The sequence below is a fragment of the Hemicordylus capensis genome, chromosome 5 (assembly GCF_027244095.1).
Source record: "Hemicordylus capensis ecotype Gifberg chromosome 5, rHemCap1.1.pri, whole genome shotgun sequence".
NCBI classification, from domain to species: domain Eukaryota; kingdom Metazoa; phylum Chordata; class Lepidosauria; order Squamata; family Cordylidae; genus Hemicordylus; species Hemicordylus capensis.
The window spans coordinates 15467318-15491545 of record NC_069661.1 but is presented as its reverse complement, the minus strand read 5'-3'; the positions used below and the strand labels follow the sequence as shown (position 1 = coordinate 15491545).

General features: G+C 46.7%; 1 protein-coding gene across 4 annotated transcripts in view; it reads right to left on the bottom strand.

The window, feature by feature from the left end:
* Positions 1 to 24228, bottom strand: part of FRAS1 (Fraser extracellular matrix complex subunit 1) — a 383137-nt gene that overhangs the window by 148471 nt on the left and 210438 nt on the right. For all 4 annotated transcript variants that reach the window (XM_053252057.1, XM_053252060.1, XM_053252061.1 and 1 more), the window contains 2 exons: positions 5578 to 5730; positions 2529 to 2675 (listed from right to left, as the gene is read on the bottom strand). In XM_053252057.1, the coding sequence (XP_053108032.1) occupies positions 2529 to 2675; positions 5578 to 5730 (300 nt within the window). The remainder of the gene's footprint in view (positions 1 to 2528; positions 2676 to 5577; positions 5731 to 24228) is intronic.

Below are 24228 nucleotides of genomic sequence, written 5' to 3'. Positions count from 1 at the left end.
CCATGCATAATTTTATATACCTCAATCATGTCTCCCCTAAATTGCCTCTCTTCCAAGGTAAAGAGCCCCAGATGTTGTAGCCTAGCCTCATAAGGAAGGTGCTCCAGGCCTCTGATCATTTTGGTTGCCCTCTTCTGCACATTTTCCAGTTCTACAATATCCTTCTTAAGATATGGTGACCAAAGCTGTACCCAGTACTCCAGATGTGGCTGCACCACAGATCTCTATAAGGGCATTACAATATCGGCATTTTTATTTTCAGTCCCCTTCTTAATGATTCCTAGCATGGAATTAGCCTTTTTCACAGCTGCCACGCACTGAGACAACACTTTCAATGAGCTGTCCACCACAACCCCAAGATCCCTCTCCTGGTCAGTCACCAACAGCTCAGATCCCATCAACATATATGTGAAGTTGGTGTTTTTTCTCAGCTATACCTTCTGCACACAAAGCAGATGCTCTGTCACTGGCCTATGGTCCCTCCTTGAGCAAAGGTAGGATAAACATATGGTAGAACCTTGATATCTGCGGATTCAGCATGTGCGGATTTGCATATACGCGCTCGGGTAACAGACACCCGACCTTGGGGGCAGGGGGGTTAAAAAAAAGGTATATCCCTGCATGTCCCCAGGTTGGGGGTGGCCAGAAATGACTTTGGATTTCCACAGCCCCAATGTTCCAGTATTCACGGTTTCCATATCTGCAGGAATAGCACAGAATGGAACCCCCGCAAATCCAGTACACAATGCTTTATCCACTGATGTCCCAACATTATATCACTGTCTCCTCTCCCAAATCATCCATCTAAAATCTCTTTTATTCTCATTTTCTACACTGCAGCAGCTGACTCAATTTCATCAATTCCAGAGGGATGTCACAAGGCTTAATTAATTAACATTTGGAACACATCTTTAAAAGATGTGTGGATTAGCAGAGCAGAGAAATAGCTCATAATTAGATGTATGATGAGGTACATTTGCAAACTTCAAAATATGCCAATGACACATTATTCAAAACAGGGGAAAGGAAAATAAAAGTTATCCTGGAAGTCAGTTAAGACAGAGCTGCCCTTGCAGATCCTCATTAGCATTACTCGACATGAATGCTTTAAGGGAGGAAAGCCTGTTCTTTTTGAAGTGCCTTAAATGATATATTTCTCAGTCCAGTCCACAATACAATTAGGATAAATACTTTGGATTAAAGATGATTTCGTCCTTTTGAAACCAATGTTCAAATCTGTATTTTATGTGGATCATATTCGCTCTACTTCCCTGGGACTCAAGATGAGTAGCAGCATTTTTAAGTATACAAAACATGAAAATTACTTTTACTCAAACTGAAGAGGACTCTGAATTTAAAAATGTACCGGCAACTAGGAGTGTGCACAGAACCACGGAGGTGCGGTCCGGCACTGGGGGGATTCACTGTCATGACGTATGTGGTGCGCATGCGCCGCAATGGACACATGCATGGCAGTCACTTCACCTTATTCCAGACAACGATGGGGGCAGGGGCGGCAGGGAGGAACTCTGCAGCCCCAAAAACTTTGCACCACGGTGCAGCGGCGGGAGGGGTAAGTACTACCCACCCCCGCCCTTAAAGCCACACACACACCCCGCTGGACCACCCAAATTCCGAACTGGTCCGGAGGCCTCTTACATGGCCCCGGACCAGTTCGTGCACACTCCTACCGGCGACGCCGAACCAGTTTGGTTCATCCAAACTGGTTTGGCTCCGAACCAAACTGGTTCGGCGGCGCCGGGGCGGAGAGAACAGCAAGCAGAATGCTCATCGCATGTAGCTTCTTGCTGCGATGGCACTCCCTCCAAGAACCCGTGCACGGCACCGGGATGCACACATGCATGGTGTTGCCATGTGTGTCCCAGTGCCATGCACAGGTTCCGGGGTGGGGGTGGGGGGCGCCGTCGCAGCAGGATGCTGCATGCAGTGGCAGAAAGCAGGTATGGGGACCTGATCTCCTTTTAAAAGATCCCACTCGCTGCTCCCCACCCCCAGAGGTGCCGAACTGGTTCGGACCTCATTCGAACTGGTTCAGCTCTGAAACTGTCCCTGTATGCTACCAAGCCAGGCAGCGGTGGCAGGAAGAAGCAGGGTGGGGGAAGAGGTCATCTCAGTGTGGCAAGGAAGGGGAAATGAACAGCACAACCCAGCAAAGTGAAGAAATAGGGATAAGAAGGTGGCACCCTTAGGGGCAGGCCTCCGTATCTTGACACACACCCCAACACTCTCTTCTTACTCACCCCTGAGGCCATTGCCTCCCCTTGCCTCATGGAAGGGCCTCCCCTGCATCTAAACTAGTCTCAGTCTATGGACACAGATTCTCTTGCCCTCAGACCGCAGGAGGACCCTCTGGCTTGCTTCTGATGGGGTTTCCGCAAGTTTTCTCCGCCCAACCTGAAGATGCTAGAAATGGAACCTGGAACTTGCGGCATACAAAAGCATGTGGTCTGTCACTGAGCTGCAACTCATCCCCGCGCTGATTACCGCAACTCAAAGGAAACACATACGCTTGCAGCGCTGGTCCTCGTCCATGTAGTAGCCAAGGGAACAGGTCCCGGTGCAAGCGCTGGTGTGAGAAAGAACAAGGTTGGAGTCACAGGACGTGCAGGAGAAAGGGCCTTCCCCATCACAGCTTTTGCAGGAAGGATGACATTCTGGAGAGGAAGAAAGGGTGAAGACGGACACTCTGTGAAGCAGCCACTCTGCAGTTCAGCTTCACTATACTCATAGGAGCATAAGAAGTGGTCTTATGTCGACTGTCTATACAGACTGGCAGTAACTCTCCAAGGCTTTAGGCAGGAGTTCTTTCCCAGCCCTACCTGGAGATGCTACCAGGGATAGAATCTGGAACCTTCTGCATGCAAAGCAGATGCTCTACCACTGAGCTACAGCCCCATCCACAGGCATACAAGCAGAGTGCCCTCTAACAGGGATTTCCAGATGTTGTTGACTACAACTCCCAGAATCCTCAGCCAAAGTCCACTGCAGCTGGGGTTGCTGGGAATTGTAGTCAACAACATCTGGGGAACCCCTGTTAGAGGGAACAGTGCATACAAGCCGCTGTTTAAGAGCCAGTGTGGTGTAGCAGATAGTATCTTGGACTGGGGAGACCTGGGTTCAGATCTTTGCTCAGCTATGAAGATCACCAGTCACACTGTTTCTCAGTCAAAATGAATGGCATTGGATTCTTGCAAAGATAACATGAGTGCAACTTAGTCACTCTGACCTGAGCTCCTTGGAGAAAAGGAAGGATATCAACCCAAAGAACAACCTTTTATCCAGTCACTCAGCGTATATTTCTTTCAATAGTTCATTCGGCCACTCAGTCTAAAGGGTGCCCACTGCACTTTTGATCAAATGGACTATTATTAATTATTAATCCATTAATTATTAATGGACTATTATTAATCTCTGGCTATTTTTTTTTAAATTGAAAACCCTTTTTTTACCCAAGCTTTCTCAGGTTTTTAATTAAAAAAATACTGTTTGTTTAATTTTATGGTTTTTAAATTATTGTATTGTTTTAACTTTTACATGTGGTGTTATATGTTGAACTGTTTTAACTTTTATATGTGTTTTAATTGTTGTTGGCTGCCCAGAGACATAAGTTTGGGTGGGGCATAAATTCAATAAATTCATCAATCAATCAATCACATTTTGATCCCACCCTTCCTCTAAAGAGCCCAGCACGGCATGTGGCATGATTCATTCATTCTCTCTCTCTCTCTCTCTCTCTCTCTCTCTCTCTCTCTCTCTCTCTCTCACAACAACCCGTAACGTGGGTCTGACTGAGAGATGGTGACTGCCCAACGTCACCCCAAGAACTTCACAACTAAGTATCGAGTGGCAGCCAGGTCAGGTCCAGCCCAACACTCCAGCTCAGCACTTGAGCCACTGGATCTATGCAGTGATAATGATAAACCAGGATTAATACATGCCATGCATGATGTTGCAGGTGTTCATTGCTTTCTGACTGGCTGTTGTAATGGTTAACAGTCTTCTCACCTCTTCTTGACCCACTTGGTTTAGGTCAGGGGTTCTTAACCTTGGGTTCCCCAGGTGCTGAACTACAACTCCCATCATCCCCAGCCACCGTGGCCTTTGGCCATTCAAGGTCAGGTATCAGGTGATTGGAAGTCCCCTGCTGACACCCAGGAGAGCCTATGCTAGTTAAAGTAGACAGCATGGGGCTGGAAGGATCGTTAGCTGGCAGGTCCGCAAGGGACTCCTCTGAGTCAGAGGATGAAGGCAGGGCTACACCCTTGGGTCGTGACAGAGTGCCTGTTCAGGTTGCCCTGGTTCTCCTGGTGTGAAGGGTCCTGATGGCACAGGAACCCCTGTGGTCTGGCTCACAGGGTCTTCATGCCTTTTCTAATTTCCTGTAATGTCTGCTTTGTCCTCCAACTTGGGAAGTCCCAAAATCGGGATCACAACAGTGTTACTGTGGGGGTTAGGGTTTGCCATGTGCTCTTGGGGATTCTGTAACCATGTGCTCAACTTCGGGGGGCCCAGTTATTTTTGCACTACAACTCCCAGAATTCCCAGCCACAGTGAACAATTGCCAGGGGCTATGGAAGTTGTAGGCCAACATCTGCAGGAGGGCCAAAGTTGAGCAGCCCTGATTTATAGTGCCCCCACTTTCATAATGCCTCAACAGGGCTATAGCAACTTGGTACTTCTCAGACTTCGCCCAAACTTACTTCCAGACCTCCATTTGCATTCACACTGGAAATACTTTATAGGGCTCTAGAAATATGCATGTTTATACCATCCCTGAGCCCAAAGCCAACCAAGAACCAATCATGAGGAACCTTCTCCTGACCACCAATCAGAATGTGCCTGCAGTACAATCATTGAAAAAAAGGATAGGATGCCAGGAGTCTTGTGAATCCTAGCTCTAGTTTATGCACTCATTTTGGCCTATGCTCAGTTCATCCAGAGGGGGAGCACATGCAAAAGCCCAGTGAGCATGCTTTTCCTCTCAAAAAGCAAGGGAGAGAGCCTCTATGCCACTGGGTGTTTGTGGAACATGCAGTCCACACAATATCTGTAGCCATGTTCAGACGTCAAAAAGGAAAAAAAGATGCTGTACAAGCAGGACCCTCCAATTGGACCCCCACAGCTTGCAGATCATGGAAGCAACTGCAATCACAGTTATGGTGTTTGCCTCTTCAGACAAACACTGTAACTGTGAAGAGTGTGGAGAGGGTGAGACTTCCTGGTGAGTCAACGCTGGGGGCGGGACTTCCAGGTGCGCTCTGGGATGCTGTATGCGGGTACAACATCCTTTTTTCTTTTTGGCATCTGAACAGATCTAGTGATGGGAGAGAGTCACACAGTTCCTCCACTGCATACACTGAGCATCAGCCCCAAGTTAATGTAAGAATTAGACCTTCGCGTGGCCCCACCAGATAATTCCTCCCAGGATTCTACCAGGAGAAAGCAGAGGTTAATAATTCGCAAGCAAATGGGCCCATTGGACGCATTATTTCTCTGAAATCAACAAGCACGTCCAGGTCTCGGTATTACTACCCGTATTTTTCAAATAATCCTCACTTGTACATGCTCCTCCATCCTTGTAGTATCCCATGGGGCAGCCAGGCACACAGCGGTCTTTCAGCAGTAAATGACGGATATTTTGGCACTTCAAACAGATGCTTCCTGTGTCCTGGAGATCTGCCACACACTGATGGCACAGGGGATGACAGTCTGAAGAAAAAGGAGACGACAAAATAGTCGTTTACAAGTGGGAGCGGACTGTTGATAGGCCAGCTTCCCCAAGGAGTTCTGCTTGGGTTAAAACAGTAGTCAGGATAGGACAATCACAGCCTTAAAAAAAACAAGGATACATGTCCATACTAAAGGTGGCCAAGATCTGCAAGAGGAATAAATTTTGCCAACCATGCTTCACACGGCACAGGCCTGCTTCTCATTGGGCCACTGATCTAACCTGTTTCTCATTGGGCCACTGATATATTTGATTGATTGATTGATATACCACCCAGAGAGATTGATTTATATACCGGCTCAGGGTGGTTTACAACAAATAAAAAGAATTAAAATCAATTAACAGTTAAAATCAAAACTAATTCACTTAAACAATTACAATCACTTAAACATTAAAATCATTTAACATTAAAATCATTTAATGTTACTGTTTAATGTTAAAAATCAATTATGGCAACTGGCACCAGTTTTGGGGAGAAGCTCTAATTAAAAGAGAATTAGACAAATGTATAGAGAATAGGTTTAACAACAGCTATCAGGGGTTGTATTTCTCAATGAAAACGTATATAAATATAAATATCTGTACTTCATTGGTCAGTATATTACAACATGCATTATGCTGTGATACAGCAATATCAACGTGACAAATAATATAATAGAATAATAATAGAATAATATTATATTAGAATAATACAAAACAATTATAGAACTAATCAAAACTAATATTAAACTGCTCATAACGAAAATCAAAAGTAGACATTTCAAAACAATACCAACATTAATAATTAATAAATAACCATTCATTTCTAAGCACCAAACACCTGAAGAGGAGGAGGAAAAGAAAGCGTCAACGTACAAACAAATGTACGTTGAATGAACTTAATGTTTTAGACTGTGAGACCTTTTGGTACAAGGAATAATCTTATTTCTTTTTCTGTGTGAACCCACTTTGTGAATTTTTGTTGTTGGAAAGCAGCATCTAAAAACTCGTAGTCATAGATACAAGCTGGTATGCAACATACACACACACACACCCTCCCTGCTATTCAGCAATATGTACAGTGTGGACAGCTGGTTGTGGGTGGGTTGAGTGTGGGAAGGAAGAGCTCTCTAACAGCGGCTGACATTTCACACAGCGTACTGCAGCAGGTCCTGAACCACCCATGCTGTTGCAGACATCTAAAACAACACTCTTGTGCTAATAGGTAAAATTGAACAATTGCACTTCGGTGCTACGGCCATTGGAAATAATGGCTGTAGCATCATGGAAGCATGATTGTGTAATTTTATGTATTAGTGCAAGAGCACTCTTGTGCAACACCATAGGCATTGTTTTAGACACCTACACCAACGGGGCAGTTGAGAACAACTAGCATTACTCTGCACAGAATGACACCCAATGTTTCAAAAAAGGTATTTCTGAAACAGGGGCAAAATGCAGACAGTGATTTACTAGGGACAATTATCAACAAATATAATCTGATTGAGTGTATGGAAGTGGAGTCAAATCTGGTCCTTAGATGGTTTTTCAAAGAGACTAGCAATTACCAGACTCAGCATGGCTCTTCTTCCCCACTTCCCATATGTCCATTCTGCTTTTATTTACAAGCACTGAGGTGTTGAATGACTTTCCTTCATCTCCAAAAGCTTGTGGCTTGCTTCAATGGCTCAGATCCTCCCCTACTTCCTTCCCTAAGTAGTACAGAAAATGTTTAATTTAGGAAGCTCTCTCTGATGAGCTGCCTTTGGGAGAATTCCCAGCGCAAGTTTCTCATGGGCCAGAACTAGTCTGTGGCTTGCAGAACATCCTCCAAAACCATGGCGTCTGTCTAGGGCTGGCCCCACCATTAGTTAAGGCGGCGTGGCATTCTTCAGTTGGCAGGTTGCCCACCAAAGTGTGGTCGAGTCAGTTAAGCATGGTGCTTTTGCTCACAAGTGCCCAGTGGGGCCTCTGCTTCACATCCTATGGTCTGCTGGGCTGATAGAGTCCTGGACTCTGTACTTGGCTTGAAACATGACTTGCATGCAGAAGCTCCTCAATTCAATTAAGCTGCATCTGCTGTTTAAAAGGACCTCAGAAGACAGTTGCCAGGAGAGCTCCATTAAAAAGAACTGGGATTATCTGAAGCACGACCTGGTAATACCTCTCTGCCAACCCTGTAAAGGGAGGGGCTGGTACTGGGCTCAGTAGCAACCCAAAATGGGTTACTGATGGGCCGAGATAAATCTTTCCTGCCCATTGGCCGGAGAAAAAAGGGAAAAGAGCTGGGAAAACAGGACCATTTTTGACCAGCTGAGGGCCAGTTTAGACAATACTTTAAAATGCACAATTAGTATATTTGTGTGTGTGTGTGAGGGGGGGGGTGTTATTGCCAAAGTTCAGGTGATACTTTAAAATGTGTGATTAGTATCTCTGTGTTTACTTTTGAAAATGTGGGAAACAAATGCAGATGAACAGACCAATATGGGCAGAGTAACTGAGCATATTCTGAGTTCTGTTGTGTTTACAATTTGAACTCAAAGGTTGTGGGGGGGGGGACCACTTAGCAATATGGACAATCTGAAAATTCCATCCAAACTAGCATGGTTTTCACCAGGATATATGGTGTTTCCCCCCACCAAGTCCTGCTATGCTGCCTCATTGTAGCGGCGGAGGGTGGGGGGGCTCCTGGGAGGGATGAGCGAAGTATGCCGGGAGGTATACTCCCATTAGGGTCACCCAAAGTGCAAAGGTCATTCCAGCTGCCCAGCTAAAGCAGGCACCTATACTGGGAAGCAGCAATATAGGAAGGTGCTGGAGGCGGACAATCACTTCAGTGATAATGACAAAGGCATCATTTAATACTATTAGGGAGAAGGCAATGGTAAACCACACCTGTATTTTACCAAGAAAACCACATGGATAGACAAAATATAATGATTTTTGATGTAATGCCAGATGATGGGCCCCTCAGGTTGGATGTTACTCAACATGCTACTGAGATAGAGCTGAGGATCTCTCAGAGTACCGATGGTGTTTATGACGCGGTTAGATTAAAGCCTTTTGGACGTCTAGCTGCTGATGTTGCCATGTGGGAAAAGAAAATACGAAGCTGCAAAGACAGAATTACAATGGGAACGTGGAATGTAAGAAGCATGAATATGGGAAAGCTCGACATAGTGAAAGATGAAATGAATTAACTACAGATTGACAAGTTGGGCATCAGTGAATTAAAATTGAATGGAATGGGATACTTCCAGTCAGAAAACCATACTGTTTACTACTCAGGGCATGAAAGCCAAAGAAGGAACAGTGTTGCTTTCGTAGACAGGAACGATATAGCAATGACAGTACTTGGGTACAATGCGGTCAGTGACCAACTAATATCAATTAGATTTCGTGGACAACCCTTTATTTATTATTGATAGATTAATTTGATTTCTATACCGCCCTTCCAAAAATGGCTCAGGGCAGTTTACACAGAGAAATAATAAATAAATAAGATGGATCATGACAGTTCTTCAACTCTATGCCTCAACAACTGATGCAGAAGAAGAGGAAGTTGATGAGTTTTATGCTCAAGTTCAGTCTGAAATTAACAGAAGATGCAACCAAGATGTGATGCTGGTGGCTGGAGACTGGAATGCCAAAGTTGGAGAAGGTAAGGAGGAAAACACAGTCAGCCTATATGGCCTAGGAAACAGAAACAAAGCAGGAGAACAACTTATTCGTTTCTGCCAAGCCAATGATCTCTTCATTGCTAACACATTCTTCAAACAACTAAAGCGGCGCCTATATACATGGACATCACCAGATGGAGTACACAGAAATAAAATCGGTTACATTATTGGTACAAGGAGGTGGAAGAGCTCAGTTATAACAGCAAAGTCGTGGCCGGGGGCCAATTGTGGAACTGGTCACGAACTGCTTATGAGCAAGTTCCAAGTCAAGCTAAGGCAGAAAAACAAAGCTATCCAGCTTCCATAATATGATCTCAAGAATGTACCCACCATTTTCAAGGAGAACATCAGGAACTGCTTTGAAGTTCTGAACCTCATTGATAGGGAACCAGAGGAACTGTGGAATGAAATCAAAGAAGATGATAAGGACGAATATGAACAAAGACTGCCAAAGACCAAGAAACAGAAGAAAGCAAAATGGATGTCAGAACAGACAGTGGAAATTGACAAGAGGAGAGAAGCCAAAGTCAAGAAAGATAAAGACCTCACGAAGGAACTTAATAGGGAATTTCAGAAAGCTGTTAGAAGAGACAAGAAGCAGTATTACAATAACATCTGTAAAGACCTTGAGAATGGAAATAGGCACAGAAAAACAAGGAAAGCTTTCCAAAAGATCTCTGAACTTAGAGGGAGGTTCCAACCTCGAATTGGTATGTTAAGGGATGCCAAAGGACAGATAGTAACTAATTCAGAGAAGTTCAAACAGAGATGGAAGGAGTATATTGAAAATCTGTACAGCAGGGACATCAACATCCAAGATATTCTAGAAGATATTCCCTCCTTGCAAAAACCTCTAGTATGGGAAGATGAAGTTAGATCAGCACTCCAGTCATTACCAAGTTGGAAGGCTACAGGAATTGATGGACTAGCTACAGAAATATGGCAGGCAACAGAAGAGGAATCAGTCAAGGCTCTAACCTAACTATGCCAGCAAATTTGGAGAACGACACAGTGGATAGCTTCTGCCTTTTAGGATTGACTATCAACAGTAAAGGATCCAGCAGTCAAGAAATACACCACAGACTAGCACTTGGTAGGGTTGCAATGAAGGCCTTGGAAAGGAGATTTAGATGCTGTGACATGTCTACACCTACAAAGATTAGAATCGTCCAGACAATGGTTTTTCCCATGACACTCTATGGATGCGAAAGCTGGACTTTGAAGAAGCAAGATAGAAAAAGCATTGATGCTTTTGAACTTTGGTTTTGGAGAAGACTTTTGAGGATACCATGGACAGCCAGGAAAACAAACAAATGGATAATAGAACAAATCAATCCAGAATTTTCACTTGAGGTACAAATGACCAAGCTCAAATTCTCATACTTTGGACACATTATGTGAAGATCCAGCTCCCTTCAGAAGATAATGCTGGGAAAAGTTGAAGGAAAGAGAAGAAGAGGACGACCAGCAGCAAGGTGGATGGACTCAATTACGGCAACCATGAATGCACCACTGCGAGACCTTAAAGGCCAAGTTGAAGACAGGTCATCCTGGAGAGAATCAATCTAAGTGGTCGCTAAGAGTCGACACCAACTTGACAGCACTTAATCAATCAATCAATCTGGTGTTTCTGGTGAATCCATTCCTTGATCCAGGCCAGCTTTAGTTACCTGTATTTCAGTCCTGAAAAGCAGTCTGCATTTGCCTCTCTGTAAATAATATCTATCTCAAACTGTTAATATTCCCGATTCTGCGCCACTGCCTTGTCCTTACATATCACAACTCTTTCCCTTGGATTCTGCTCAGGAAACAGACTGAGCAAACCTCTTTAGATCCATAAGAAGAGTACCACCACCTTCGAAGGGAAGGGGCCATAGCTCAGTTCTTAAGAGTGAAGATAGATACATGATCTAAGTTTGGAAGAAAAGGGCTTCATACACATTCTTTGCCCGAAAACAAATGCTCTGGAATGTTCAAGCCACTTCGATCACACTTAGGATGTCTGTCCATCATCACACTTATTATATTTTTTTTACTGGGGGGCGGAGAGGTTTGGATTTGTCTCCACACTGATCATGTTTTCCGATATGCACCAGTCTACCCAAGGTTGTACTTTGCCTAGCAAGGGTGGAATTCACCGCAGAGAGAGGCAGACTCAGGACTAACCGCCCCCCACCCACCCCCGCCGATTTTCTTTTTCTGAGTCTTTTCTGAGCAGCCCATCAGCAAATGGCTCCTGACCTTCCTCTGAACCATAGGAGTTCCAAAAGGTTTCACAAGAAGCCTTTTGTATGCAAGGCAGGGACAATGTAAGGGATCCTGAAAGCCAAATTAATCCTCATTACAGTGATTCAGAAAATTATAAAGGAAATGATGGCTATCTTGAAAGAAATGCAATAACGATGCTACCTCCGACCGTACCCAGCTTGATGTCAGGTTCCCTACTTGCTCATTTCATTCCGAAACTTTCACGGCAGATGGATGACAGGCTACTGGGATTCTGAAAGTCAAAGCTGGCATTTCAAAAGGAACCCAGGGGAACGAGGAGCTCAAGTTCCAATGACACTGGATTGGCAATGAATGGACAAAAGTATCTCCACCCTTTGGGGTAACGCACAATCCTGCCCACAAGTTGTAAGCACTTTTAAGACCCCTTGATTTCAATGGGAGATATTTAACCTTCAGAAGGCATCAGGGTGGATCATTCCCCATTTGAAAACAAGGGGGGTAGGGTTAACCCTAACCCAACTCTAATGCCAATAATGCTGTGGGGTGACATGTACCCTAGTGCCTTCTTTGCCATTTTACTCCTTCCTCTAAAGGGCTGAACAGTAAATAAGGTGTTGATATTTACTGTGCAGCTGATAGGGTTGCCAACATTTCATTGCCGGAATGAGGGACGCAAGTTTGTGGGGGGCCGGCTGGGGGTGCTGGGAGGTGTATGCAGTGGTAATCAAGAGTCTGAGTATCATTGACGTATATGTAACTGAATGCTATCCTATTGAATAAATGAGAGACAAATGCTGTCCCTACAGGGACCAACATTTCATTTCATCCCTGAAATGAGGGACATCCTGCCTAATGAGGGACAGTTAGCAACCCAGTGATGCCACACTGAATATAACCCCCAGGTTTTTAAAGTGTTTGGGGTACTTGTTACCCCCAAACCAGATTGATACAGTGCATCTGTAGTATCCTTGGGGTACTATTTACACACACACCCAACCATTCGTAGCGTCACTGGGAAGAGTGAGTCTGTTACAAATCTGGAGGGGGTAGTGGCTGACATGACATGCGGTGTTTCAGCACTATAGCGCTCTGCGCCAGGATTGCTGTGGACTCAGAAAGCAGCCCTGATGCTATTGAGAAAAAGTGCTTGTACAAGCAGGACTACTGCTGTTATTCCCGCTGCAGCAAATGGGAATAACCGCAACAGCACGGCTTGTTGAACCGTCCATTCTCAACAACGTCAGGGCTACCAGTCCACAGCAAGCCTAGACCACTGCACTAACCGGAACGCTGCACTTCATGGCAGCCATCATGTACTCAGCTTCTATGCTCCTTTCCCACATGAAATGGAAGGAACAGGGTCTGGTCTAAGCCCACATAAAGGTAAAGGTGTGCCATCAAGTCGGTGTCAACTCCTGGCGACCAGAGAGCCCTTTGGTTGGCTTTGGTAGAATACAGGAGGGGGTTACCATTGGCTCCTCCCACGCAGTATGAGATGATGCCTTTCAGCATCTTCCTATATCACTGCTGCTTGATAGAGGTGTTTCCCATAGTCTAGAATATAGGTGTTTCCCATAGTCTGGGAAACATACCAGTGGGGATTCGAACCAGCAACCTCTTGCTCGCTAGGCAAGTCATTTCCCCGCACTGCCATTAGGTGGCCAAGCACACACAGACATAAAGATTACAGTATTGCAACAGCATTTGGGGTCTTTTTGACCCTCACCTCCATAAGCGCATAGTACTCTCAGTTTCAATGCAATGCAATACTGGATGCCCATTCCCCAATAGCTATACTGGTATAAACTGCAGTTTTAAAGAATATTAGAAGGGGGGTGGGGTGGATGAAACACCACAAGGAACATAAAGTCAGAGCATGACCTGGAACATGGAATGGCAGAAGACTAAAGAAAAAGCGTGGAGAGGGAGGAGCTGAAGTTATCAAGGGGAGGGAAAAAGCTCATCTCATTGTACTAACTAGTGACTGTTAAGCCCGTTACATTAAAGGGCGCTAGAAAAGTTGTGAACAGGGGAGCCGGCTGCGTGCCTGCGCCGGCTCAGTCCTCTCTCTGACTCGCTGGAGAGAGGACATCCGTAGCAGCTCCTAGGCTGGTCAGGAGCACGTGGCCAGGCCTAATAGGAGCGGCTGCGCTGGGGGCTGTAGCGGCGGTGGAGGGCTCTTAAGCCCCCCCCCCTGCCGAGAATCAAGGGCGGCCCCCTGCTTAGAGGCCGTGGGTGCGGCCTCCCTCAGCGGCGCCGCAGACGCGGCATAATCGAGCGGCCGCTCCCGAAGGCTGTAGTGGCAGCGGAGGGCTCTTAAGCCCTGCCGCCGGGGATCCAGGGCGGCGAGCGGCCTCCCCACCACCGGAGTGGCTGCTCCGGGTGGCGCCACAGACGCGGCCCAATTCGAGCGGCTGCTCTTGGGGGCTGTAGCGGCGGTGGAGGGCTCTTAAGCCCTGCCGCCGGGGATCCGAGCGGCCTCCTTACCAGTGGAGCGGCGCGCGCGCGCCACACATACACAGAACACCCGCAAGAGACACGGACGCAGGTACCTTAGGGTTTTATTATATAGGATGATTGAACATGGTTATCAGTTTTAAGAAAGCTGCTCTGGAAGCCCAAATATTCTGTCTCTGTTAGCCATGGGAGAAAAACAAAAACAGAAACTCACTGAATACAGGAGGCAGTTTAAGGGGAGGAAAAATCACCAGCAGTCCCCATGTGTTTTGACTGTAGCTCTTCATCAGAGAAGGAGACAGAAGTAATTTAGGGACAACACTCCCAAAGAAACTGAACCCTCCAGCAGGACTATGCTAACAGGGCTCAGCTCCTTTGGGGATAGCCTTCCAATGCCACTTCAGCCTCATTTCCTGATGAAGAGTTCTCCATCTCAAAATGTGTTGGGATCTTTTCCATTAAACTGCCTTCTGGACCCACAGAGCTTCTGCTTTTCTGTCTTTCCAGTTTGTGGTGCTTCCGCCTTCTCTTGTCTAACTATAAGGAGCAGCAAAGAACTACACAAAGCAGTCAAATCCCATCTCCTGACCAGGATAAGCCCTGCTAAGCAAGATCCTGTTTTTAGATTTAGAGGGAGGAGAGCTGGTCTTGTGGTAGCAAGCAAGACTTGTCCCCTTAGCTAAGCAGGGTCCACACTGGTTGCAAATGAATGGGAGATTTGATGTGTGAGCACTGTAAGATATTCCCTAGGAGGATGGGGCCACTCTGGGAAGAGCACCTGCCTGCTTGCATGCAGAAGCTTCCAAGTTCCCTCCCTGGCAGCATCTCCAAAATAGGACTGAGAGAGACTCCTGCCTGCAGGAGAAGCCGCTGCCAGTCTGGGTAGACAATACTGAGCAAGATGGACCAAGGGTCTGACGCGGTAGATGGCAGCCTCCTACATTCCTAGACTGCAGTCTTCAAATACCTGCAGGACTGTCACATAGGAGAAGCGGACTTGTTCTCTGTTGCTCCCTGAGGGCAGGACTGGGGCTAAGGGGTTGAAAATCACAAGGAAGCAGATGTAGGCTAGACATCAGGAATAATTTCCTAACTGTAAGAGCTGTGGAACTGTCGGCACCATGCAGTGGTGGCCTCTCCTTTGCTGGAGGTTTTCAAACAGAGGCTGGACTGGAGGCTGAAACAGAGGGGTGCACCTGTGGGGCACCCCTGCACCCCGACTCCCACCCTTAATTTCTCATTCTGCTCAAAACCCGGCACCCTCCCCACATACATTCCACCGCCCTCTCAGTGCCCCCAGTCCAGCCCTGGGACTCCCACTGGTCCTGAAGTAGCTGCAGTAGTTTCTAGCGCTGTCCAACCCCCAGTTGGATTAGGAACATAGGAAGCTGAGTCAGACCATTGGAACTGAGTCAGACCATCGGTCTATCTGGCTCAGTATTGTCTTCACAGACTGGCAGCGGCTTCTCCAAGGTTGCAGGCAGGAGTCTCTCTCAGCCCTATCTTGGAGATGCCAGGGAGGGAACTTGGAACCTTCTGCTCTCTTCCCACTGCTGCTCCATCCCCTAAGGGGGATATCTTACAGTGCTCACACATCGTCTCCCATTCATATGCAACCAGGGCAGACCCTGCTTAGCTAAGGGGACAAGTCATGCTTGCTACCACAAGACCAGCTCCCCTCTCAGCTCTCCTCTGCACAGTTGGACTAGGGTCCATGCAGGGGGTTGGACTGGCTCTCGGGTCCCCTTCTACTCAAACATTCTAGGATTCTAGAAAGGTTTCATTCAAGATACCCACCATACCAGTTTTTTTTAAAGTCATATCCTTGGAGGCCACATTGCAATCAATGGAGAATCCGCTTTATAGTACTCACATATACCTTGTCCAGATGAAAGCCACTGCAAATGCAGAAAAGGGTTTTCCAACCACATTTGACATAAACCACTATTTAAAATACATCCCTCCTCACAAAATAACTTCATAAAAAATCATTTCCTAGCGAGTTGAATGCTCATGTAAGCTTGTTTTGATAGTAGGGATTCTCTCTCTCTCTCTCTGCACTTTTATTTGCAGTTTCTATGCCTTTGCTTCTGTGCACGAACACTGTTCCCACAACTGAGATATTACTTTCTGGCAGAGGCGGAGAGCTCTCTCTAAATCCTGCAGCTCGGCTTTGACCATGTAGACACCAAAGAATGCGCATACACAACATTGATCTCTCCCAGAGGGAAAGAAAGAAAGAAAAATGAGAGAAAAGAAGAAGCTCGTAGTGAATCTGATGGACCATGGGGAACCAGTGATGAAAGGGGGGGAAGAGATACTTTATATTGTAGAAACGAGTTTTGATTTTTCACAGGAGCCTCCCTTTGAGCCCAAAAAATAAAAATGAAAAGGAATACAGAATTCTCTTTAATGTTTCTGTCTACCCACCGTGCCAATATTTTCTCTTTATCGTTCTTTTCGTGTCCTTCACAAGCCTCATTGAAACAAATGGGAGAATTCACTTTACAGTGTTTACTTATGCTTTGCAAGAGTGAAACAGCAAGCCATTAGATACAAAGAAAGAGATGCATCCTAATCCCCAAAGCACTGCTCACAATCCAAATAGCTGTAGGCATGTGGGTTTCCCATCAGCCGGGTGATAGAAATGCTCCAGATGTCATTCATGTTGAACTGTTGAAAACTATTTGAGGACTACAGGTTCTACTACTCTGAGCAGAATCATATAATTATAATATTTCTTTAGCTCCAGGCTGCCACATGCCAATCATTCAAAGTTCTGAGTTTCAGCATTTGCCTCCCACCCATAGAAAACTATGGGCAGGTCTGAATGACTTTCAAGCACAGAGGAAATATGAAGAAACCTATCCCAGCAGGAAGGGAAAATTGCGAGAAGACACTGGGGCTGCCTTTGAAGACAGTTCTGAAACAATCATTGGTTCAAAATGCAGCTGCCAACTGAAGCCTGCAGATTGCAGCATCTAACTCCTGTCTTAAGAATATAAGAACAGCCCTGCTGAATCAGGCTCAAGGCCTATCAAGTCTAGCACCCTGTTTCCCAGAGGCCCACCAGATGCCTCTGGGAAACCCACCGTCACAAGATGAAGGCATGTCCCCTCTCCTGCTATTGCTCCCCTGCAACTGGTATTCAAAGGTATCCTGCCTCTAAGCCTGGAGGTAGCCCATATCCAACAAGACTTGTTAGCTACTGATAGGCCTGTCCTCCATGAATTGGTCCTCCATGAATTGGTCTAACCTATTCATCCAATAGGCATAAGATAAAGGTCACAACTAGAGCGTGTCTGTAGTAGAGGGCTCAACCTGGAAGCCTTCAGTTCAGCTTTCATCTCAACCATGGGGCTCTTGTGCAGCCAGGGGCAAATAACTGTCTTTCAGCCAAACCTCAAAGGTTTGTAAGGTTGTGAGGATTAAATAGGATAACCCACTTGATGCTGTTGTGAGATGGCTTGGAAGACGAGCTGGTGTTCGATTAGGACTGAGGAGTCACAAATTCAAATCATGAAACTTGTTCGGCCCGTTCGGACAAAGCGTGAAATCTTGGGTAGATGAACCTGGATCAATCTATGAAGCCGGGAATCATCCTCCAGATGACAGTTCAACTACAATTCCCCAAACCCTGGCTTCTGGGGAGAGGGATCCCTCCCTCTTCCTGGTCCGTGCATAGCCAGACTGCAGGCAATGTGTCAGGATTTCATTAAAGCGGAAATCATTGGCCATGATCTCTGAGGGGGCGTGTCCAGTGCAATTGTACCTTTTCGGAATTGATCGCCTGCCCTTGGCAGAGGAAAGACATTTTAACCCTTTCCTCACACCACTTACACCACTCCCTTGCAAGAGCTCTGCAGCTATACAGTCTCACACATGCACGGTTACTGGTACCGGGGGATGGTGCCCAAGCAGACAGCAAACACAACACCTTTGAATGGTGACACCTTGCTGGGCAGCCACGTTTGATCAGGTGTACTGTTAATGAAAGGGTGCTTGCACCTGTGCCCTCTCCCCTTCCTTGGACGGAAGCTGCCAAAACATTCTGAGCAGTAATCCTAAGTAAAGGTCCTGCAGGCCTGGCAAGGCTCTGCCGTGTGTGTTGCAGGTTGCTCAAGAAGTCCAGTCCAATGGACAGAGACAGACACCAGATTCCTGGGGTTGCGTGTTGTCTCTTTGACTGGACCACAGGAAGATTGCCACACCCAGGGATTCCACAGGTCTATTCCAGATGTAGTACTGATGGGAGCCCTGCCGTGCAGGGGGTCGGCACATTGGTATTTCTGCTGAGCTTCGTGGCATCACTCCCCCAACAGCTGGGCACGGGTGCCTTTTGTGGGGAAACAGCCTAGTTATTCCAGTTCTGGTGTTAGCGGGGCTTCATGTGTTTGTGCACATTTCTCTGCAGTCCTGAATCGCTGCAGACCTCTTTTGCTATCCCTGTCTTGTCATCCCATCCTTTTTCCGCAAATGGACAAGGGGGGGCCAATGAGAAACTGGGGAAAGCGGGCTTTCTCCAATGTGGTTCTTTCCCCATTAAAGAATGGACGCTAGGGACGCGGAGTCCCTGTTGCCCAGCAGTGGCAGGAGGAATGGCAGAGGGCAGGGCAACAGCTCCGAGAGGCAGCCAGCGAGAAATGCAGCCGGCATAGAGCCGACCCATTCCTGGGCCGCTCGGAGCCACCCTTTCTATGATTTCAGGAGGAGCTACAGCACAAACCCCAGTTACAACAGCGGCAGAATTGAGACAAAACAATAGCCCTTTGGAACCTGAGGTTTCAGCAGCAAAACTCACTACAAACCGAAGGTTCATATTCAGGTTTGGAGGCGAAAACGGAGTTGTGGTTGGGTGATTTTGCCATGTTTACCTCCAGTTTCGCATTATTTCCGAAGGCAGCCACTGGGTGACTCTGGGCCAATCACTTATCTCTCTGCCTAACCTACCTCACAGGGTTGTTGTGAGGAGAAACAGAACCATGTACACTGCTTGAGACTCCTTGGCGGAAACGTGGGATATAAAGCTAAGCAAATAATTAAAAACAAAATAAGTAAAACTCATCATACCATACCCTCCATTTAAATTAGTCTCGCACATATGCCTGTAACCATTCTTCCAGAATTGCCCTCTTTTAGGACCTCTCTGCCACTTTCCCAGTCAAATTTACTACAGTTAATTGGTTCACATAGCCGACAGCCACCCCCTCCAAAAGATAATCACGGCAGCCTTTCTTGCAGTTAAAATATTCCCTTTGCCACTGGCTCTCTGATAGTAATTATTTGGCAATTGGCAAACCATTTCCCCTCCAGGTATCAAAACAGTAATATGTGACTTTCAAGACAAAGTGCTCCCTTGAAATCCCAGCACAAAATTCTGCCTCAAGGGCCCGGGAGGGAAAACTTGGAATTAAGAGGCAGCATTGATGGATAGAGCCATAGCAACGGAAATATTGCCCATGATATACGTATTCTGTTATGTAGTAAAAAAAAAAATTTAAATCCTTATGCTACTAAGGAACATTTAATGTAATATACATGCAACACTTTCAATCGTATAGTTTTACGTGGCAGCTGCTTGTTAAATTATGATTAATAACCCCCACAAATACATTCCTGCAGTGACATTTCAATAAGCATTACGAGATTGAGGAGCAGCAAATATTACAGACACGGGCAACCATCCATTACAAGTGAAAAGCTAACTTTCCATGACAAGCCAAGTCAAACCTTTCAAGCTCACCACGAACCGAATAATGTATGCAAATTATGCAGTTTATGGAAATATGTGATTATTCCAATCCATCAAATCTGAGTAATTAGACAGCAGAAACAAACTGTTAAACATTTATGAAGCCCAAGCAGAGGAGAGCTGCCTTGAAGAAGGTGAAAGTTTGACTCAGGTCATGCAAGTAAATATATAACTTATGATTAATAACCCCCACAAATAAATTCTGCTAACTGAGCAAAGAGGCACCTTTAAAAAGTGGTGATTCTCTTTATTTAGCAGAAGGAGAGCAACTGGCCCTACCCACCCCCAGCACAAAATCACTGTTGCTGGTGTCTTTCTTATGTTTCTTTTTTTAGACTGTGAGCCCTTTGGGGACAGGGAGCCATTTAATTAATTTATTCATTTCCGTACGTAAACCACTTTGGGAACTCTGGTTGAAAATATATATATAAATATTTGTCATGTAATCACATTCCTGATCAAGCTTTTGGTTCAGGGCTGGCATAATCATTATGCTAAGCATGCTGTAGAGAAACAGGCCCTAGAGTAGGGGTGGGCCAACTTGGCCCTACAGCTATGGTTGAACTACAACTCCCATCATACCCAGCCACAATCTAGTTTGCCCAAGCCTGCCCTAGCGCTATCATGCACCTTGCAATTGCCTGAGCATTGGTTTTGCTCTCTGCCTTTTCAAGTTTCTAGTCCAGGGGTGGGCAAACGGCCCTCCAGCTGTGGTTGAATTCCAACTCCCATCATTCCTAGCTATAATTTATTGTGTCTGGGAATGATAGGAGTTGTAGTTCAACAGCTGGAGGGCCAAGTTGGCCCACCCCTGTTCTAGTCCGCTCTGTTAAACATTCGGCTTCTTTGCACCAATAACCGGTAATATCTCTTCTCCCTCAGTCTCTATTCTGCGCAAACTCATCTGCTGGCTTCTCTTCCTTGGAGCACTTCTTCCTCAAGCCCTCTTCTTTAAGAAAGCCTTCCTCCAACCTCACTGCACCTGTTCATTCACAGCTGCCCAAGTCTGTCCAACCCCACGTTTGCTTCCCCAGCCTTCTCGCTCCAGTGCATCATCCACGTCCGGATGCATTCTTACCCCCAAGACCTTGGGGGCCCGGTCCGTGGCCTCCAAGGCCCGGGGGGGCTCTCCGCCATGAGACTAAACCGCCAATCTTGCCAGTAATTCTAGCCACCATGTGTGCGGCCATGGGGGTGAGGGTGGATGAGTCGAGCAGGCATCCCCCCTGTGGCGGCAGGCAGAGCGGGAGCGGCCGCTGGGCCTGGCTGTTCAGCCCAGGGGCCCTTGAGAACTGCGAGGTGCTCTAGCACCTCCCACTCCACCCGTTGTCGCTACCACAGAGGGGTGCCTGCTTGACACCCCACACCCACCCGCCCCCCGCCGCACACACGGCGGCTAGAATTACTGGTGTGATTGGCAGTTGCTCCCCCTCTGCTAAAGATAAGAGAATCGCCACTTTAAAAGGTGTCTCTTTGCTCAGTTAGCCGGGGAGAGCACCTCTAGAGGAGGAGCGCCCACCACTGCATGAGGCAAAGAGTTCTACTGTCAAACAGCTCTTACAGTTGGCTGGGGATGATGGGAGTTGTAGTTCAGCAACATCTGGAGGACAATGGGTTGGAAACCCCTGGGCTTTCTTGTATCCATTTCCTTGTAATTTCAACCCATTCGTTCTAGCCCCGCCATTATGAACAAGAGAGAGTGAATCCACTCCTCCTTTCGCAGTCCTACTTAAAGATGCCAGGGATTTAGCCCAAAATCTTCGGCATTCAAAGCAGATGCTCTACCACTAAGCTACAGCTCCTCCCAGGACAAGTCAGAATGAGCTCTCGCTACTTCCATGCCTTTCATAAGCTAACAAAATGTATCCTGAGGCTGCCTTATACCAAGCTGGACCATTGGTCCATCTAGCTCTGTATGGTCTACTCTGACCAGCCACAGACTTCCAGGCTATCAGGCAAAGGTCTTTCCCAGATCTCTTATCTGTGATCCTTTCTACTGGAAATGCCAGGGATTGAAACTGGGACCTTCTTCATCAGGGGCTCTTAACCTTGGGTCCCCAGAGGTTGTTTGACTACAACTCCCCTCATCCTGAGCCACATTGGTCTTTGGCCATTGTGGCTCAGGATGATGGGATCTGTAGCCCAAGGTTGAGAACCTCTGTTCTACTTGCAAAGCTTGTGCTCTGTCAGTGAGCTATGCCCTTCCCCCTGCTTGCTCTTTTAGAAGTTCTAAAGAAAAAACAGCAGAATTAATCTGGGTACAAAACTATTTTTCTCTCTCTCTTTAATCTGACTCATCTCTTCACTCTCTGCTGCAAGGAGACAAAGTAATAACTCTGCTGTGCGGGGGGACAAATAAGCAGTGAAAAATTATTTCTCAAGATCAAAGAACTAAGTCTTTTGGCTCAAAAGAAACAGGGGAAACTGTTGTGAAGTGGGAGTCAGAATGATAAACTTGAGAATGATACCGTTTGAATCCCTTTACGTTCCCCCGTTTTTGGATCCGTTATCTGTGCTGGAAGCTTTGAGTCCTGGCAAAAGCCTTAGGAGCGTTCTCTCTCCTTTGATAAGCTAAACAAAAAAAATATGGCTATGGCAAGGCTCTGAAGGGACTGGAATGGTTCCCAGGCAGTGTTTATGCTTGCCCTCCTAACAGATTAAAATGTGATGCATCGCTTTTAAATAGGTAAATGCAATTAGCAACTTCTGGCTGCGATTCAGATGGAACCAGCTTCAATTGGTCCAGAATGCTGCTGCCAGGTGCCTGTCTCACCAGACAGAGCACGTGACTCTGATTTCGTTTGATCTCTTCCAGCAACTTCTGTTTCCAGGCTCAACAAAAGGGCCAGTTTCTCACCTTCAAAGCCCTAAATGGATTGGGACCAGGATACCTGAAGGGCCCCCTCCTCTGTATCTTCCCTCCTCTGCATTCCAGTCAACATCAATGCTTGGGCTCCCATACAGACTGAAATACATCCAGGGACAGGTTCATGGGGCAGTGCCTTTTTGGTTGTAGCACCAATATTAGAGGAACATGGGAAGCCATCTACAGAGTCAGACCACTGGTTCATCTAGCTCAGTAGCAGCATTGTGTACTCTTGACTGGCAGTGGTTCTCCGAGGCTTCAGGCAGGAAGTTTTGCTTAGCCCCAGATGGAGACGCTGTCAGGGGATTGAACCTGGGACCTTCTGCCTACCAAGCAGATTTTCTGACACCGAGATACAGTTCCATTCCCATATAATGGACACCCTCCTGGAGAAGCTCATCTAGCCCTGTCACCCTGCAAGTTAAGGGTCAATCTAGGCCTGTTGCAAAATGCATCACTGCACTTTTGAGGGCCCTGTCTGAATCAGGGCCATGATGCAAAAGGAGGAAGGATTTAGCCCTTTGGCCTTGCGCCATGGTTCCAATGGAAACTGTGTCCCCAAAGTGGTTACCAATCCTGGGAGGGAAGTTTCCATTTCCACCACTAGTAGCTTTCCTCCCAGGGCAAAGAGCAGTTCTGCAGGGATGGGGTCGTTTCTTTCTTTCTTTCCAGGACTGTGGAGTGAGAAGGCGGCTAAATCCCACCTCCCACAGAGTCATGGTCATGCTGCAGGTGCTGTTTCTTTCAAACATGTAAATGATAGGAATGTGATCACCTGGGTTTACTCTAAAGACATGGAAGCTCTCCTCAAGATCAGTGAGAAGAGCTTCTGGAAGGAATGCGGGGAGAGCGGGCTTAGCCTGCTCTCCCGCCAGCCTCCAAGCCCTGGGCGGTCAGATCCGTCACGGCGCTGGTGGGGGCTGTGGGGGTCGGGGGCCACACAGCCCCCAGAAATCCCAGGATGCCCTGAGCGAGTGCGCTGGGCATCCCGGAGAGACCCCCAGGATGGGGAGGCTTGTTTCAGCCTCCCAGCAGGGGTCTCCTCGTGTGTCACCGCGGCACAGAATCGCGGCGCGGCAGCACACAACCAGGAAACCCGGGTTAGCGGAGCACTCGCTCCACTAACCTGGGATAAGGGGAGGCTTCTTTGGTGGGCTAGCCGCCAAAGAACCACCAGGCCTGCCTGAGAGCCCAGTGGTTCTTACAATGGGAGAAAAGCGGGCTGGTTTAGCCCAGTTTTCTCCCATCGTGAGAATAGCCTCATGGCTTTTTAGGGAGATGTCCTGAGTGTCGGGGGACAGGAGTGCCTCTCCCCCCCCCCCCGCTGCTTGCTTATTCTTATCTATTATGGTACCATTCATTGTATTTGTTTTAATCTCATTGTTGTTTCTGATGGCTATTCTAATGTGTTGTAATCAGCTTGGAGTTATTAATCAAAGTAAAGGTTTTTTTTAACCTAAATATGAAATATACATACATACGAAGGTCCTGTTGAGCACACTTCACTGGGAATGTT